At 45.3% G+C, this 18,691-nt stretch overlaps 1 protein-coding gene across 4 annotated transcripts in view; it reads right to left on the minus strand.

The window, feature by feature from the left end:
- Positions 1–18,691, minus strand: part of LOC139280197 (sperm-specific sodium:proton exchanger-like) — a 654,445-nt gene that overhangs the window by 240,650 nt on the left and 395,104 nt on the right. For all 4 annotated transcript variants that reach the window (XM_070899784.1, XM_070899786.1, XM_070899785.1 and 1 more), the window contains 3 exons: positions 18,246–18,394; positions 13,212–13,337; positions 11,699–11,797 (listed from right to left, as the gene is read on the minus strand). In XM_070899784.1, coding sequence (XP_070755885.1) covers positions 11,699–11,797; positions 13,212–13,337; positions 18,246–18,394 — 374 coding nt within the window. The remainder of the gene's footprint in view (positions 1–11,698; positions 11,798–13,211; positions 13,338–18,245; positions 18,395–18,691) is intronic.

Raw genomic sequence — 18,691 nt, forward strand, 5'->3', positions numbered from 1 at the left:
AAAAAAAACAATGACAATGAATATGATTTCAAATTATTTTGTTATTTCTTCGAGTACAAAGAGTAAAATCACAAAAGTACAAATCATTCCTATCCTCTGCAGTCAGAAAAATAATTACAGTCAAGTCAAAATATATTTTCCATTTCCACCACAAATAGATTCATTGAAGGATAACGTGAATTAAAAAATTGAATATATCTATCAGTAAGGGTAGGTATTAATATTTAAGTGCTACACTCAGATATGTAATTATAGAACCAGTGATTTCTGAAACTTGCAAACTGCAGGTCTGAATTTCAGAACCTAGAGTGTTTTATTATGGGTGAACATATTAACTGAAAGCTCTTGAGAAGATTATTAAATGCTTTCTCCCAGCCTTATGAACCAACATGAAACACGGTTCAGCCAGTGCATCTTTCTGAGGGCGTTCTTGAGTGGTTTCCTTGCTCAGAGTTAATTTCCCATATGATAGTGGAGAGACATCTCTGTGTTGAACTTGACCCTAATAATCTCACTATACTCCGAGGAATCACCCTGTGGCATTTTGTAGCAAGAAGTGCCTTTCAGTGAATTGTCAGTTTATGCTCAGTCCCTATTCTGAATATAAGTAACATAGATAAGACTTCACACTTCATAGAATTGTGTGATAATGGAAGACAGAATGAACAGGTACTGTGCGAGTTAACACTGGAAAGAACACCGGACATTTGATGTTGATTTTAAAATCAGGAGCCTACGTCAGCCGTTGGCTGAAGGAGAGTAAACTTATTGTAAGAAGTTGCATTGGGTCGTAACCAGAATGGCATTGGTGAAAATAGTGCAAGAACTTTATAACTCTAAGGTATAAAAAAAGCTTGCGACTCCATATGAACCTTTCTTTGCATTGTCTACGACAAACATGGATTAAAGAGAGAGCTTGCATTTTTTTAGTGCCTTTCGTGAGCTTAATTTATTATCTCTGATGTTTAGTCTTTGAGATCGATTCTGGTTTCACCACCTAGCAGTCACCTGACGGAGTAAATCATCCACCCTTTACAGAACCTGACAGTGATTTCACTGGAATGAAAATCGAGTGGGTTCTGGGGGGGGTGGGGGTGGACAAAGCGCTCTGCCAGATAACTGTCCAGGCAGTAAAGGGGCCATGGTCCCGTTTGCTGACAATTCATTTCCCACTCCTTAGTCTGCTGTGAGTTAGTGCAGATGTGAATTATATCAGCAGCAAGACAAAAATCAGCTCCATGCTTCAGCGATGACTGCCTCCATCATCTTGTGCAGCAAGTGAGAGGACGTAGGGAGGTTCTTTTCCCTGCAGATGGCAGGAAGACGGCGCCTCAGTAGACAAAGGCAGCGTGGCTACAGGTAGCCCAGGAAATAAGAGCTGCATCTGCAGTGCCTAGCATCTAGGTACAGTGCCGCAAAAGATTCAATGATCTTCTGAGATCTGGAAAAGTGAGTATAAAGCAAAACTTACCTTGATACTGCTGTGCCTGTCATCACATCCCCACCACTGTGCATAATGTTACTCACCCCAAGATCCCTTGGACCTTAACAAGAATATAAGAAATAGGAGCAGGATAGGCAATTTGGCCCCTCAAGCCTGCTCCGCCATTCAATAAGATCATGGCTGATCTATCTCTCCATCTCTATCCCTCCCTGAATCCATCCCTCCCTCTTTATTGACATTATCAAGTCCCCCCATCTTACTTTCCATCCCTCATACTCAGCCTCATCATAATGCAAGGGTAACAAGTAACAGGACAAAAGGAGGAAATTTGGTATCACCAAGCCACTCTCATCAAAGTCTCCCTTGCAAAGCTGTATCTCATTCCATAAATGATGCTCATTCCATCAGTCTAATTCAACCGTCTCTTCTTTCCCTCCTTGCAGGAAAGGACTGCGCACAAAAGAGGGAAAGGGAGAGAACGGGCGGAGGCCCTCCATCCATGTTTCATCTGACGAATGCGGAAGAGGCAGCAATGGATATAGCTGAAGTGACGGAGGTTTCTGAAGTGGGAGACGGAGAGAGTGGCTCAATAGAAGAAGCTGGTGACAGAATTATTATTCAGACAGTTGCATGCCTTTCATCATTCATTCACATGGGGTGTGATGTGAACAAAGAAATGAATGGGCACGATGTGTATAATGGTATGTGCCTGCACTTGACATTTCATTTATGTAACTCATGTCTTTACAGGTGTATCTGGAGCCATCCCCCACACCCCCCGCACCCCCACTACACCATTGACCAGGAGAAACAGCAAGAAATCACCTCAGAGAAGCCTTCAGCCTCCGAGGGGCAGCGTCACCTCAGACAGCACAACCCAGCACCAACACAGATACACACACCTCAGTGGTTCCATTGCAACATAGAGTAGTGTTGTCACCTGGTGTCTCACAGATCACAAGACAGCCACAACAGATGGTGGAGACAGTGACAGCAGTGGAAACTCCTCGACAGGGGTCTCCTAGCTCTGCAGACACTGAGCCTCTGGAGCCATCCAAGAAAAGGGTGACCCTGGAGCTGCAGAAACAAGTGCAGAAGGCTCCGACTGGTTTTGATACAGCAGTGACTACGAGTGTGAAGAGAGTGGAGGAGTCCATCTCCAACATGAGTACCATCATGGCGCAATCACTGGCAACTATAGCTTCCTCCATGGATGGGATGGCCACCTGCATGGAGGAATCACATCGCCAGTATGCCAACATGGTTTCACTTCTGAATAGATGGGCATCTATGGAGAAGAGAAACCAGAAGCTCATAGACGTCCTTTCTTTAAAGACATGGGCCCTCATGCCCCACTGAAGTGCAGCAAGGTGTTTTCCAGCTCCTTGCTAGCAGGGAAGTGCGGGTGGCCTATGAGAGAGATGATGGTGAGAGGACACTTGGAAGTGGGGGCTCCTCTCCAAGCGCTCACACTCCTACTCCCTTGCTAACCCCTCGGTCAGAGCCCCAGATGTCTCCCCGGACAGTGATTGCCGAGTCTGCCCCTGCACAGACGCAGGAGGAGCAGACTCTGGCGGAGCCCTCACAAGCTCCCAAACCCAGAGGACAACCGCCAAAGGTGTCTGAGCAGTCGCAGCAGGGAGGTGAGGAGGCTGCCTCAACCTCTGCTAAAGCCACAGGGGCGGCACCACGCAGAAGCACCCGGAAAAGAAAGATCCCATACAAGAGTAGTCACTTGGGTGCTTTTCTCATGACCACTGTGATGTTTGTACTTTATGCACCAATGTTATTAAATAATTTATTTTCCATACTTTGCAGCAGCAGACAAATGTGTTTAATGGAATGGAGGTGGCTGAGTGGTCAATCAGGGCTGCTTTGACATTCAGCAATGCTGGTAGGGATGCAAGGGACGAGTAAATGCTCCCTTGGTTTATGATGTTGCTGTGGAGCCATGCCAACAGGGCAATGCCTGTTGCAGCCAAATGTTTGTCCTTCACAAAGCTAATTGAACCTGGCATGTATGAGGACATCCCTAGCAACAACGTTGTCACGTACTGGGCTTCTCGGACCCGCTGGCTCCTCCAGTTGTTCATCATCGTTGCTCCCAACATCATGGTGATGCTCCTCCTCCTCCGATGAGGCTCCGCACCATCGTCCTGATCGAGCGCTAGCCCTCGCTGCTGTGCGGTGTTGTGCTGTGCAGGGCGCAGCAGACCATGACTATTCTAGAGACCCTCGCTGGTGCATTCTGAAGGGCCCCTCCAGATTTGTCCAGGCACCTGAACTGCATTTTAAGCAACCCTATAGTTTGCTCGATGATAATTCTCGTGCAGATGATGCTCTGATTGTACCTTCCTGCAGCACGTTCGCTGGCCTCCTCAAGGGTGTCATCAGCCTTGTCTTCAGGGGATAGCCCTTGTCCCCAAGCAGCCAGCCTGAAAGACCGGTTGGCGCTTCGAACAGCTGATGGAGGGTGGAGTGGCACAGGATGTATCAATTATGGCAGCTGCCAGGGAACTTCGTTCACACATGCATAATTATTTTATCGTCATCATCATCATCATAGGCAGTCCCTCGGAATCGCTTGCTTCCACTCTTAGAATGAGTCCTTAGGTGGCTGAACAGTCCAATATGAGAGCCACAGTCCCTGTCACAGGTGGGACAGACAGTCGTTGAGGGAAAGGGTGGGTGGGACTGGTTTGCCGCATGTTTTTCCGCTGCCTGCGCTTGTTTTCTGCATGCTCTCGGTGCTGAGACTCGAGGTGCTCTGCGCCCTCCCGGATGCACTTTCTCCACTTAGGGCGGTCTTTGGCCAGGGACTCCCAGGTGTCGGTGGGGATGTTGCACTTTATCAGGGAGGCTTGTAACGTTTCCTCTGCCCACCTTTGGCTTGTCTGCCATGAAGGAGTTCAGAGTAGAGCGCTTGCTTTGGGAGTCTCGTGTCTGGCATGCGGACAATGTGGCCCGCCCAGCGGAGCTGATCAAGTGTGGTCAGTGCTTCAATGCTGGGGTTGCTGGCCTAGTCGAGGACACTGATGTTGGTGCGTCTGTCCTCCCAGGGGATTTGTAGGATCTTGCGGAGGCATCGTTGGTGGTATTTCTCCAGCGATTTGAGGTGTCTACTGTAAAGGGTCCATGTCTCTGAGCCATACAGGAGGGCAGGTATTTCTACAGCCCTGTAGACCATGAGCTTGGTGGTAGATTTGAGGGCCTGGTCTTCGAACGCTCTTTTGCTCAGGCGGCCGAAGGCTGCGCTGGCGGACTGGAGGAGGTGTTGAATCTCCTCATCAATGTCTGCTTTTGTTGATAAAAGGCTCCCGAGGTATGGGAAATGGCCCATGTTGTCCAGGGCCATGCCGTGGATCTTGATGACTGGGGGGCAGTGCTGTGCGGCGAGGACAGGCTGGTGGAGGACCTTTGTCTTACAGATGTTTGGCGTAAGGTACACCTCAGTAAATACGTCGACTATGTCCTGGCGTTCAGCCTCTGAATGTGCGCAGACGCAGGCATCGTCCACGTACTGTAGCTCGACGACAGAGGTTGGGGTGGTCTTGGACCTGGCCTGGAGACAACGAAGGTTGAACAGCTTCGCACTAGTTCTGTAGTTAAGTTCCACTCCAGCGGGAGCTTGTTGACTGTGAGGTGGAGCAGGTGGATTTTACCTGACAGTGGAACTCACAGCAAACGAGCCAAAGGTGGGCAGTGGAATGTCAGATGGATTTTTATGGTGGTTGCACACCAGCTGAACGTTTAGCGAGTAGAAACCCTGATGGTTCACAAAAGCTTGCAGATTGTGATGGGGTGCCCTGATGGCCACATGTGTGCAGTGAATCACTCCCTGCACCCGTGGGAAGCCAGCCAGAGCGTCAAAGCCGATTGCCTTCTCAGTCACACTGGATTGATCAGTGGCAAAATTTATATAGTTGCCCGACTTGTTAAACAGGGCATCGGTGAACTGTGCGGTGCATCTGTGGGCGGCAGACTGGGAAATGCCGCTAATGTCTGGCAGGTGCCTGGAAGGAACCTGAGGTGGAGAAGTTGAGGGCAAGGATGACTTTGACTGCCACTGGCAATGGGTGTCCACCCCTCCCTCGGGGCTGCAGGTCTTCCTCCAGCAATGCGCAAAGGTCGGTGACTACCTGACACGATAGCCTGAGTCTCCTTCAGCACTGCTGCTCCGTCATGTTGAGGTAGCTCATCCTCTGCCTGTAGACCCTATGCTGGGGGAAATACCTCTGGCGTGGGGCAGCCCTGCGCTGATGCCCCCGCCCTGTGCAGCATGAGGTGGCTCAGGGGAAGGTTGGTGCTCTTGTGCCTGCGGCTGGTGTGGCTGGTTCTGCTGCTCCTGCGGCTGGTCCTCATCAGACTCAACAACTAAGATGAGAGAGCATAAATCATGCCCATCTTGATTATTCTTCTCCTAGATCCAGTTGAGTTGGCAGAACCAATCTGGCACTGGTCAGAAAGTTTCTTAAAAGCTTACAGTGAACAGAGTTCACTACAAACAATTCCAACCTGTATGACGATCTTTCTAAATACTCTTTCTAATACTGAAGTCTGCAGCTTCTGACATTGGGAAGTGAACAGCTGTGAAATGGTACCTTTTATACCAATTTTGCAGCTGTCATTTATTGAAAGTAATGGAGTCGTGGAGAACCTGACTTCACTTACCTGGCGTGTTCCCCAAAGGGATGGCAAAGCCGTCAAAAGTTTGGTAAAATTGTAAGTGCTTGCTTTTAAGCCTCTTAACTAGCATTTAAATACCTTTTAATGATGTTAATTACCTGTCCCGCCGCTTGCTGTCGGGTCTGCTATCCGAACGCAGGTCTGGCAGATCAGAAAATGACACGGAGGCGGGTTTGGAGCGGGATCCTGACCCGCTGTCAATCAAAGACATTTGACAGCGGGCCCACCCCCAAACCCGCATTCTGGCCCAAGTCGTATTTCAGTATCACAATTTATTTCTCATATGCAAATATAATTTATCAGTTGATTATGTTAAATTTTGTATTAATAAAACTGTGACAAATCAGAGCTCTGTAACTATGACCAATTAATGTAGGATGCCAATAAAAAAAGCCAAAATTGAACCAATAGATTGCTCAAAATACTTTGCTAAAATCCTTTCATCCTCCATTTTCCTTCCTCGTCAATTCAAAAATAGCCTGGGCTCAAAATAAGGTAACTAACATAATAAAAAAAACATTAACATTATCTATTTTAGAACAACATGCCTATAAATTGTCCTTAATGTTCATAAACACTTTTGCTCAGAAGTCTGAGCCCCTCTCAAAAGCCTAGGCCAGAATAGATATTCCCCAGAACTATCTCTCTGTCAGCTAAGAGCAGTTACCAACCACACCCGTGCCCACAATACACAGGATGCTGAAGTCTGGGCATGAGCAGTGTGCAGAATCGGCCAGTGAAGATTAGTATGAGTCTCAGTACAACAGCTGGAACAGTGAGGAGGTGATGCTTTCTGTTGGTCAGACCCTATCTTCAGTACTACATTCAGTTTTGGGTACTGCGCCTCAGGAAAGATATATTGGCCTTGGACAGGGTACAGCACATATTCGCCAGTATTATATCACGGTTTAAAGGGTCAAATTATGAGGACAGATTGCATAAACTTGGCTTGTATTCCCTTGAGTTTAGAATGAAAGGTAATCTAATCAAAGTGTTTGAAATGATGAAGGGATTTGATAGGGTATATACAGATAAGCTATTTTCTCTGATGGGGAAGTCCAGAACAAGACGGTATCATTTTAAAATTAGAGATAGTCCATTTGGGAGTGAAATTATGAAACACTTTTTCACAAAGGGTAATGGAAATTTGGAACTCTCTTCCCCAAAAGATGTCAGATCAACTGGATAAATGGAGTTGAGGTACAGTTCAGCCATGATCTAATGGCGGAACAGGCTCATGGGGCTGAATAGCGGGCGTGATTGGTGGTGCGTTGGGTGAAAAAGTTGATATTTTTGATAGCGGGTCTGGAACCCGCTGTCATCCACCACCACGTGTCTTTCCCCCAGGCGCGTCTGTTATCGTGGAGCTGACCTGACCGGCGGGCGATCCAATTGAAATGATTAACAGCTATGTGTCAGATCCTTAACAGGCTTTTTAAAATTTACTTTTAAAATTTAACTGCATGGCCACAGCAACGACGCTGCTCAGGAAGCACGTCCGTCAACGAGAATTCCGTGGGCCATTGCTCCAACTAATTACTTGACAGCATCAAATGTACAGCAAAAGTTCCCACCATTACTGTCCTCAGGCAGCTGTTGCTCAGTCCATTTCCAGCCCAGATTCTGCAGGCTGCAGTGTTTCCAGCAAAGTCTCCATCTAGTCTCACCTCATTGGAAGAACTCGCTCACCAGTGAAAGATTGCTTCTGTCATCTGTACTTCACCTGCTATCGATTCCATCAACATGGGTGCCGTTTATATTGTCTCATCTTGGTCCTCCAAATCCCACCACGATCAGCCCCAACACCAGCAGCACCAAAAACATCAACCTTCTCCGCAAGCAGCTGATGCTGCCCAGGACACAGGGCATCAGCACCTAAGAACATTGCTGCCCGGGAGGCCAGGGATGGCCTCACCACGGTCAGATTTACTTCACTTGATGCTGTACACCCGTATGGCTGCCACATGATGCGCCAGGTTGGCACCACCCCACACCAACACCATAAAACTTCCCTACAATGACCAAGCCATTCCTTTTAGACTCATAACTATTGCTTTTTTTTAAAATTCAGAATATCAGAGTGGAGTGCATTTGTGCTTTATTTTGTTTCTATTGAAATTTCAAAATCAACAATTCTTTGCAGAAAAGTGTATTTTTCTCAGTGAAAACTTGAAGAATGGGGTAGATTTTCAAGTGGCTGCCTCCAATGGGCTGGAGGCAGGTGGAGCAAGCCACCTGCACAATGGAAGTCATCCAAGGCCTATTCCATCCTCATTAGCATTCTGTCGGTAAGCTGGTTGTACTTTTGGGGAATCTAGCTTGAGCAGCTTAGGTAAATGAGGGAGGTGATCCCATGGGCAGGGCAATCCTGGCAGTAATCCCACCCATGGATTCAGATAATATCAATTCAAGCAGTTCTTGTAGTTTAGAACTGTTATATCAGCCTCAACTTGAATTTGACAGAGAAATACACATGTGTAACCATTACTTTTTAAATATGTATTGTCTAGTGGAGACAGTTTTGCTCAGTTTTTACTTTTATTTTAGCTGTCACTCTACGCCATAGTGGACAAAGCCAACATCACAGACCAGGCTCACGACTACATTGTATCAAGACTCACGACTATATCTACTCATTGAACAATATGGGGAAAGGGGAGGGTAAGTGGGCTGTTTCTTTTTTTGACAGTGTCAACAGCATAAGAATATAAGAAATAGGAGCAGGAGTGGGCCATACGGCCCCTCGAGCCTGCTCCGCCATTTAATAAGATCATGGCTGATCTGATCATGGACTCAGCTCCACTTCCCTGCCTGCTCCCTTTATTCCTTTAACACTCAAAAATTTGTCTATCTCCATCTTAAATATAGTCAATGACCCAGCCTCCACTGCTCTCTGGGGCAGAGAATTCCACAGATTTACAACCCTCTGAGAGAAGAAATTGCTCCTCATCTCAGTTTAAAATGGGCGGCCCCTTATTCTGACACTATGGGCCCAAGTTTCCACAAGAAAAAAAACGGGCGCCCCTCCAAGCTGGGCGCCCGTTTTTCGCGCCTAAAACGGCGCCTAAAAAAATCCTCGGTATTCTCCACCTACTTACAGGTCCTCTGGCCCTCGGCGCAGCCAGCACGAGCTGTGGGGGGGCGGAGCCAGGTCCCGGCGCTGAAAACAGTGCCGGGACCTCTGCACATGTGCGCTACAGTCGGCACGCAAGCGCAGTAGCTCCAGGCGCCGAACTGTGTGGGAGAGGCCCGAAGCACGCAGCCCCTAGCTCTGGCTGAATGGCCTCACTGGGGCTGCGTGAATAAGGCTCCTCCCACGGCCAGCTCCTGCTCCCCGCCCGACACCCGTTCACCCCCCCCCCCCCCCCCCCCGCCGACCAGACCCGACCTGACACCCGCTCCCCCCCCCCCCCCCCCGCCGACCCGAACGGACAGCCACTCCCCCCACCCCCCAGACCTGACCCGACACCCGCTCCCCCCCCCCCTCGCCCCGACCTGACGACACCCGCTTCCCCCCACCCCGCCCCGACCCGAGACCCGCTCCCCCCCCCCCCCCCCGACTGACCCGACCCGACCCGCTCCCCCCCCCCACTGGACCCGACTCCCGACTCCCGGACTGGATCCGATCCGACCTGACCTCTCCCTTCCCCACCCCCCCCTCTCTCTCGCTCTCCCTCCCTCCCCTCTCTCTCTCTCCCTCCCTCCCCTCTCTCTCTCTCCCTCCCTCCCCCTCTCTCTCTCTCCCTCCCTCCCCTCTCTCTCTCTCCCTCCCCCTCTCTCTCTCTCCCTCTCCCTCCCTCCCTCTCTCTCTCTCTCCCTCTCCCTCCCTCCCTCTCTCTCTCTCTCTCTCTCTCCCCCTCCCTCCCCCCCCTCTCTCTCCCTCCCTCCCCTCTCTCTCTCTCCCTCCCTCCCCCCCCTCTCTCCCTCCCTCCCCCCCCCCTCTCTCTCTCCCTCCCTCTCTCTCTCTCTCCCCCTCCCGCTCAGCGACACGAACGGCTTTCTCCCCTCGCCTCCCGCTCAGCAGCACGAACAGCTGCAGAATTCTCCCTGGCTGAAGCACTTTCACACAGGTAGGAAGATGGTTTATTTAATCTTTTCTTGGCTTATAAATGTTTATTCAGGTTGGATTTATTTGTATAATATTTGTAGAAGTATAAATAAGGATTTATTGTAGAATTTAATGAGTTCCCTTCCCCCCCCCTCCCCCCCCACCTTGTTCTGGACGCCTAATTTGTAACCTGCGCCTGATTTTTTAATGTGTAGAACAGGTTTTTTCAGTTCTACAAAAATCTTCACTGGCTCCATTCTACTTTAGTGGAAACTTTCAAATCAGGCGTCAGTGGCCGGACACGCCCCTTTTGAAGAAAAAATTCTGTTCTAAACTAGAACTGTTCTACCTGACTAGAACTGCAGAAAAAAAATGTGGAGAATTGCGATTTCTAAAATAGTCCGTTCTCCACCAGTTGCTCCTAAAAATCAGGCGCGAATCATGTGGAAACTTGGGCCCTATGTCCCCTAGTTTTAGTTTCCCCTATGAGTGGAAATATCCTCTCTGCATCCACCTTGTCTAGCCCCCCTCATTATCTTATGTTTCGATAAGATCACCTCTCATTCTTCTGAACTCCAGTGAATATGGGCCCATATCTTCATAAGTCAACCCCCTCATCTCCGGAATCAACCTAGTGAACCTTCTCTGAACAGCTTTCAATGCAAGTATATCCTTCCTTAAATACGGAGAACAAAACTGTACACAGTACTCCAGGTGTGGCCTCACCAATACCCTGTACAGTTGTAGCAAGACTTTTCTGCTTTTATAGTTATCCCCCTTGCAACAAATGCCAACATTCCATTTGCCTTCCTGATCACTTGCTGTACCTGCATACTAACTTTTTGTGTTTCATGCACAAGGACCCCCAGGTCCCTCTGTACTGCAGCATTTTGCAATTTTTCTCCATTTAAATTATAATTTGCTTTTCTATTTTTTTCTGCCACAATGGAAAACCTCACATTTTCTCACATTATACTCCATCTGCCAAATTTTTGCCCACTCACTTAGCCTGTCTATATCCCTTTATAGATGTTTTGTGTCCTCCTCACAATTTGCTTTCCCACCCATGTTTGTATCATCAGCAAACTTAGCTACATTACACTCTGTCCCTTCATCTAAGTCATTATTTATAGATTGTAAATAGTTGAGGCCCCAGCACCGATCCCTGCAGCACGCCATTCATTACTGTTTGCCAACTGGAAAATTACCCATATATCCCGACTCTCTGTTTTCTGTTAGTTAGTCAATCCTCTATCCATGCTAGTATATAACCCCCAACCCCATGAGCTTTTATCTTGTGCAGTAGCCTTTTATGTGACACCTTATCGAATGCCTTCTAAGCATCAAGTAACACAACAGCCAGTACACTATTGTTGTTGCATGATGACACCCATATTAAGGGATAGATGTTGCTAATGCAAGTTTACTGAGTAATAACTCAAATGAGAAGAAAGTGAGTAAATAATTTCAATTGAGATGTAAATACATTACTCCAGATGATTGCTCAAGTTCAGACTTACCCTGACCATTCCTGATACAATAAGATGAATCCCTCGTGGCGATTCATCTTGGTACACAATGATATCACCATAATCAAAATACAGCAGCTTTGCTTTATACTAGAACAAGAAAGATAGTTGAAGTTAGATTTCAAATGACCAACAATACCCCAAAATAATAACAATCAAAGATAAATCCAGATTATGTTATCAGCTCGAGTAAGCAATGAACTTCCAATTTGCGTTTATGAGGTCATGTGCATTTAAGCATGGCATGGAGGTAACGTGGGCCTTTGGCCTTGACTCCATCAATCTCCCTGGCAGTCACTGCAAGGAAAGCCAGGAAATTCGGAACGTTGGTGCCAATCCTGTGGCTGATCAATCCTATAACTGATTCCATTTTGATTATGGTAGAAACGTATGTGGAGATTTTCCTGGATAGGCATTCAAATACGCTGGACTATCTAGGTACAGCATTTATTAGAAAATCAAGTGGACAGACCTAAAGGAACCTACATGATTTTACTCCAATTTAAACTGTGGAAAATCTGGTGGTGTAAGAAAAGCATTTTTGCAGGTTTTCTGCAGAATAAGGATTTCTTGAATACAGATAGCATCAGCTAAATATTCCCTAAACCTTATTTAGTTAGTGCGCCCTTGATGAATACCGCATAATCAGACACCTTGTCTCTATTATGATCTCATGTTTATAGAATGGTGACATGAGGAGTGTTACTATCAGTGACTGTGTCTGCCTTATTGAGGAACGACGGCGGCTTGGCTTGGGAGACAGTTAAATGATTGAGAGGAAGGCTCAAGAGTCCTCAAGGTCTGGTAAGGACTAATGGATGATTATACAATCTGTAAGTCCAAACATAAATTGTATATATTCAAACATTTTCGAAGCGAGAGTGGACCGCTCAAATGCTATCGCAAGGCCCTTTGAGGGTGATCACTCGGAACCTAGTTGGTGTTAAGCTTTGACAAGTAATATCTCAGCATTTTATTTAGCATGTTATAATTGTACTCTTGGGTTTTAACATCTTTACTATTTATATTGTAACTTCTTAATAAAACCTTGGAACTTTGGAACAAAACTTCCTCAAGCATCTTTGTACAAGAGATGGAATATTTCAGATTACTCACAGGTTCCTTTACAGGGTGAGAGGCTAACAGAATTATTTTGGTGTGACCTAAATCAAAAAAAGTGAGAATCATTGGCTGAACTTGTTACACCAAAAATTGTTTGATGCCGATTGTGCCCAGCAACTTGATATCAGCACAGAGAGGATAAATATCGGGTCAATTCCACCAGTTTATTTTAAGGTTGAGCAGGCTTTCTCTACTTGCTGATAAATTCCTAAAGAATTACTTCATAGTGATGAAAATGATTGTTATGAACACTGAAAAACACTGCCTTTATGTATGCTCCACAGATTTATTTTCATGTTTGGTAGAGATTCTGCTATGTTTGATACCCTTATTGATTTGTATAATATTGAAAATGAATCAATAAAAATGAGTAAAAAAATACCTTAATGAACTCAATCTGCTTCTCTGCATTCTGCAGCCACGGCAAATTTTTTAGCAATTCTTCCGCAGTTGGAGGTTGTATGGAAGAGGGGAATTTCAGTAGACGCTTCATCTTTACTTCAATCATCTATTTCCCAAAAATAGTGGGAATAAAAATTTCATTCAAAATTCATGTAAAATGACCTATTGCTTTTCACCCTGTGTCACAAAATTACCATAAATGTAGTGTTATGATCATACGTCTACAGTAGCTGGCTGTTTAGCAAGTCAAACCAGTATCAAAATCACACTTGTGACTTCTACAGTGGCTAAGAATTGTGTCCTCCCTGTGACAATGGTAGGGATTTTATCTTTGCATAAATTTCAGCCCTAGGTTTGTAACACCAATGAGTTAGTTTACAGTAACAGATATTTTGCATAAACTCTTAAAATAAATTGGCATGATTCCAGTTACAACTTACAATTATATACCATGTAACGTAAATCCCAATCATTTTCAAGGGGAGTATTGAACAACAATCATGAAGTACTGGAGAAATTAGGGAGATGATTGAAGGCAGAGAGTAAGATTTAAGAATGCTTTTGAAGGTTGGGAGAGATAAAATGGCAAAGTGTTGAGGGAGAGAGCTCCAGAGTGCGGAGGCATGGTGGCTGAAGGCTGACACCACTGATACCAGAGAAGAGGAAGAGGTTGATGAACATGATGAGCACAAACATTTCAGGCTTTATTTCATATAAGTTTTTACAAATAGCTAGGGTTTAAATGGAGGCTGATTCATCTTCAATAAATTTCAAAATGGAAGCCAGGAGTCTACAGTTGAGATAAATGCCTTTTCATCAGATATCACCTGAGTTAATGGCACTTTGATAATTGGGCCAACTTATATAAAAGATGTTCCAAATTACCTGCTGGATGCAGATGCTCCATAATTGATAAGCAAGTGTCAATTCATAGTGATTTGGGCCTGATACCATTGTCACAGGGAGAACACATTTCTTAGGCCATTACCTCTGTTATGTATGTATGTTAATGTATGTACTGTAACACTAGACCACTGAATGTACCTTCACCCTGTATACACCATACCTGTACCACCAGAGGGTGCTACTGCCAGAGACGTAAGGGTCACCTGTACACTGCAGGTAACCAAGTATAAAAGGGAGCTCACCTCTCGGTGTCCTCACTCTAAGAGCTGCAATAAAGAACTAAGGTCACTACAGTTCAAGTACTATACCCTTACCTCATGGAGTCATTATTAGAGTGCTTGCATATACCACAACCTCATTGTTTAATGCAATGTGAGTCTGCTCAGATACATTTGCCAAACATGATCTTCAAAGAGACTGTTTCTACATTAAAGTAAAAGACCCTCTCAGTGGCTTCAGATATTTTAATCTCTCTGCTTGTTCAATGTAAATCATGAAACTGTTCTCTTATCCAATGGCAAAATAAAAGTATCACTTTTTTATGCATCTATGACTCTCCTGCAATCCAAACTAAACATGTCCCAGTGTAAAAGTGTCCTTCTATTCATTTAACCTCTTGTGTGAAAGGGAGGAAAAGGAAATAAAAAATAAATCTTACATATGTACCATATGTGGGTATTTCTAAAAACATACTGAGAGCCGCAAGAGATATGAATGGTGTTTTGTTTTAAACCATCAATTCAGTTTGTGTAAAGTATACGTTTGATTATTGCACTTATTATAGTGCTAGTATTTCTGTTTTCATCAGCAGTTTTATTCTGTTTTATGTATTATTTCTATCTGTAAATAAGTCTGAATAAGTAGTTGAAGCATGAATACCGAATCTAGTGGAAGATAAGAAATCAGGAAGAAGTCAAGGAAACAGAGGTAAGTCTTATATCGGAAATTATTTTAAAAAGGCTGGGGCCAGAAACCACGGCATATTGTGTGCTGATGGCTGGGAAGTTTGCAGGATAGTGAGGCATTCAGCTGTTTGCTCTCATCCTTCTATAATACCAAACCTACCGCTTCCCCATTGCAGGATCTAGTTTATTTTTTTATTAGTCCAGTGTCATGGCCTCAACCATTCTTACTGACAACCAATCAGCTGCTGATCACCCTCTGTTTAAAAAAACCTCCTGACATTTTTCCTAAATTGGACCTTCTCAATGCTTGTCGCACTACCCTGGTATATGCAAAATAATTATTTTGGATTTACTTTCTCTGTCCTGTTACTATGAGCTTCCCTCGGAGACATCTCTTTTTGAGGCTCAAGACATTCCTTATATCTCCTCTCTCTGACAATGGGGATCAGCTTAATTTCCCTCTTGGGCTTGAATGTCCCTCTCTTGTCCTTTTACCTCATCCGCAGACCAAGGCATTGTACAACTTAAAATATGAGCTGTGGACATTTGAACTCCACTAATGTGGCAATATAATCTAGATACCTATTTGCTTTATTTATTGCCTAGTTGTTTGGTTTATATTGTGAGTGTTGAGTCAACTAACGCCCCAGATCTCTTTTCATTTTCTAAAGTTTTATCCCTCCCATGAAATATTTGTGCCTCCGATCTGTCCAATTTGCGTGGAATAAATCGAGAAGGTAAATTATCATACAGTGTCTACATAAATGAATATGTAGTCAGCACGATAGCACTTTGATTGATTAGCAAACTAAAGGTATAAGCATTTTTAGATTTGGTGCCCCTATAGTGTGGGCTGCAAGAGAGTGATATCCATGCGTCTGCAGAATAGTAGACTCATATTTTCATGGGTCTACTATTCTGCTGTTGGGATAAGTTGGTTTAAGCAACGCAAATGCAGAGTGCTGCTGCACGAATGTTGCTCTCCCAGAAACTGAACTCTGAATTGCTAAATGTAAAAGTGCCAATAATGCCTCAAAGTCTCTTTTAAATCTCAAATACACTGCAAGATGAAACTTAAGAAGTTCCAAATGCATTACCTGTGAACAATAATGCACTTTAAGTGGCAAGACAAGTTTAGCAATGCAGCCGTCCTGGTGGCAGCCAGCACAATGACATCACAATGGTGTTCAACAAAGTACAGCGTTGTTGGGCTAGCCACTTCGTTGTTAAGTTAAACCATTATTTTACTGTGAGCTTCCTGTGGTGGGCAGAAATGGCAGTACACCATCAAGGCATGTGATGCCCATTGGTGACTGATAGACTGCAATGGTGCGGTACCTTGCTTGTTGGTGCCTCCCAATTTGAAAACAAATGCCTGGGAGTTCAGCAGAAAGTAGCTGTAGCAACTGACCGACTCCCACCAGACCACACTGCACTGCATCCAGTGAAAACAGACCTGGTGTTCCTGCCTCGCACTAATCGATCAACAGTGGATGCACGCAAAGACCTGAGAAGCTTATGATGATCCAGTCATCCTCGATGTGAGAGTCAACCAGAAGAATGTGAGTTAACATGTGCACTGCAGTGTGTGTAAGTACGGATGCATGTTAATGTATACAATATATATAAGTGGGGGTACGTGCATTACTGTATATATTTGTATAAGTAGGGCTGCATGTATAATTGTGCACATTAAGATCTAATCAAAGAAGATCTACAGGTACAGCGTCAAAAATCTGGAAGCCTCGAGACCGAGGCTGTTCCGGATTCTGTGTATTTCCGGATTTCGGAACGTCTTTCCTGACGCCCCGAATCCAGAAACGCCTGAGCCTAGGTTCGGGTATTTACGGACTTCGGAACATCTTTTTGACGGCCTGAGTCCAGAAACGCCTGCGCCAAGGTAGGTAGGGGAGGGGGGGGGGGGGTCAGGCGGCAGAGCAGCGGCGGGTGGGGGGGCCCAAGGCAGGGGCAAGGTCGGCGGTGGCCCAAGGCGGGGGAATCCAGCGGCAGAGCGGGGGGGTCCAGATTCCGGAACATTTTCCGTATGACTAGTGGAGTGCCGCAGGGCTCAGTGCTGGGACCCCAGCTCTTTACAATATACACTAATGATTTAGGTGAAGGAATTGAATGTAGTATCTCCAAGTTTTCAGATTGACACTAAACTGGGTCGCGGTGTGAGCTGTGAGGAGGACGCTAAGAGGCTGCAGGGTGACTTGGACAGGTTAGGTGAGTGAGCAAATGCATGGCAGATGCACTATAATGTGGATAAATGTGAGGTTATCCACTTTGGGGGCAAAAACACGAAGGCAGAATATTATCTGAATGGTGGCAGATTAGGAAAGAGGGAGTGCAATGAGACCTGGGTGTCATGGTTCATCAGTCACTGAAAGTTGGCATGCAGGTACAGCAGGTGGTGAAGGCGGCAAATGGTATGTTGGCCTTCATAGCTAGAGGGTTTGAGTATAGGAGCAGGGAGGTCTTACTGCAGTCGTACAGGGCCTTTGTGAGACCTCACCTGGAATATTGTGTTCAGTTTTGGTCCTATAATCTGAGGAAGGACGTTCTTGCTATTGAGGGAGTGCAGCAAAGGTTCACCAGACTGATTCCAGGGATGGTTGGATTAACATATGAGGAGAGACTGGATCAACTGGGCCTTTATATACTGGAGTTTAGAAGGATAAGAGGGGATCTCATAGAAACGTGTAAGATTCTGACGGGACTGGACAGGTTAGATGCGGGAAGAATGTTCCCGATGTTGGGAAAGTCCAGAACCAGGGGACACAGTCTTAGGATAAGGGGTAGGCCATTTAGGACTGAGATGAGTAGAAACTTCTTCACTCAGAGAGTTGTTAACCTGTGGAATTCTCTACCGCAGAGAGGTGTTGATGCCAGTTCATTGGATATATTCAAGAGGGAGTTAGATATGGCCCTTACGGCTAAAGGGATCAAAGGGTATGGAGAGAAAGTAGGAAAGGGGTACTGATGGAATGATCAGCCATGATCTTATTGAATGGTGGTGCAGGCTCGAAGTGCCGAATGGCCTACTCCTGTACCTATTTTCTATGTTTCTATGTATTCCGGACGGCCCCGCCACGGATCGTCCTGGTGTCCGGATTCTCGACGCTGTACCTGTACTATACATGGATTATTGTTAAAAAAAAGAGCCTAAGATTTATTATTTTAAGTTAGTAAGCAGTCAATACCATTTCTAGTTTTGATGCTTCTGCATCATCAAGAAGACCTCCAGACTGTAAAGCATGAATTGTGTCCCTGGCACTGTTAAGCACAGTTCGGATTGCCTGTCTGGTCTTTACTGATATTGCTATCTCTGGGTGGTCACGTTGCAGAAGACCTAAACAAATAACAACACTATTATTTGCATTTAGTTTTAAAGAAATTGTAACCAATAGCATATTTGTACATTTAATTCTTCACATTTAGAATGCTATACACAATTAAAATATAGTAGATTTAGAAGCACTTGCTAGATTTCACAAAATACATTGCAGACTATTATGTTTAGTTTTAAAATTGTGAATCTGCTTCTGATCCAAGTAGAATTGTAGGGTTTAAGCGAATAAGGGTTGGCAGGAGGATAGTTAGCAAATAGATTCAATGTGAGAAGATAATATACGGAAAGGCATTGATG

The sequence above is a fragment of the Pristiophorus japonicus genome, chromosome 14 (assembly GCF_044704955.1).
Source record: "Pristiophorus japonicus isolate sPriJap1 chromosome 14, sPriJap1.hap1, whole genome shotgun sequence".
NCBI classification, from domain to species: Eukaryota; Metazoa; Chordata; class Chondrichthyes; family Pristiophoridae; genus Pristiophorus; species Pristiophorus japonicus.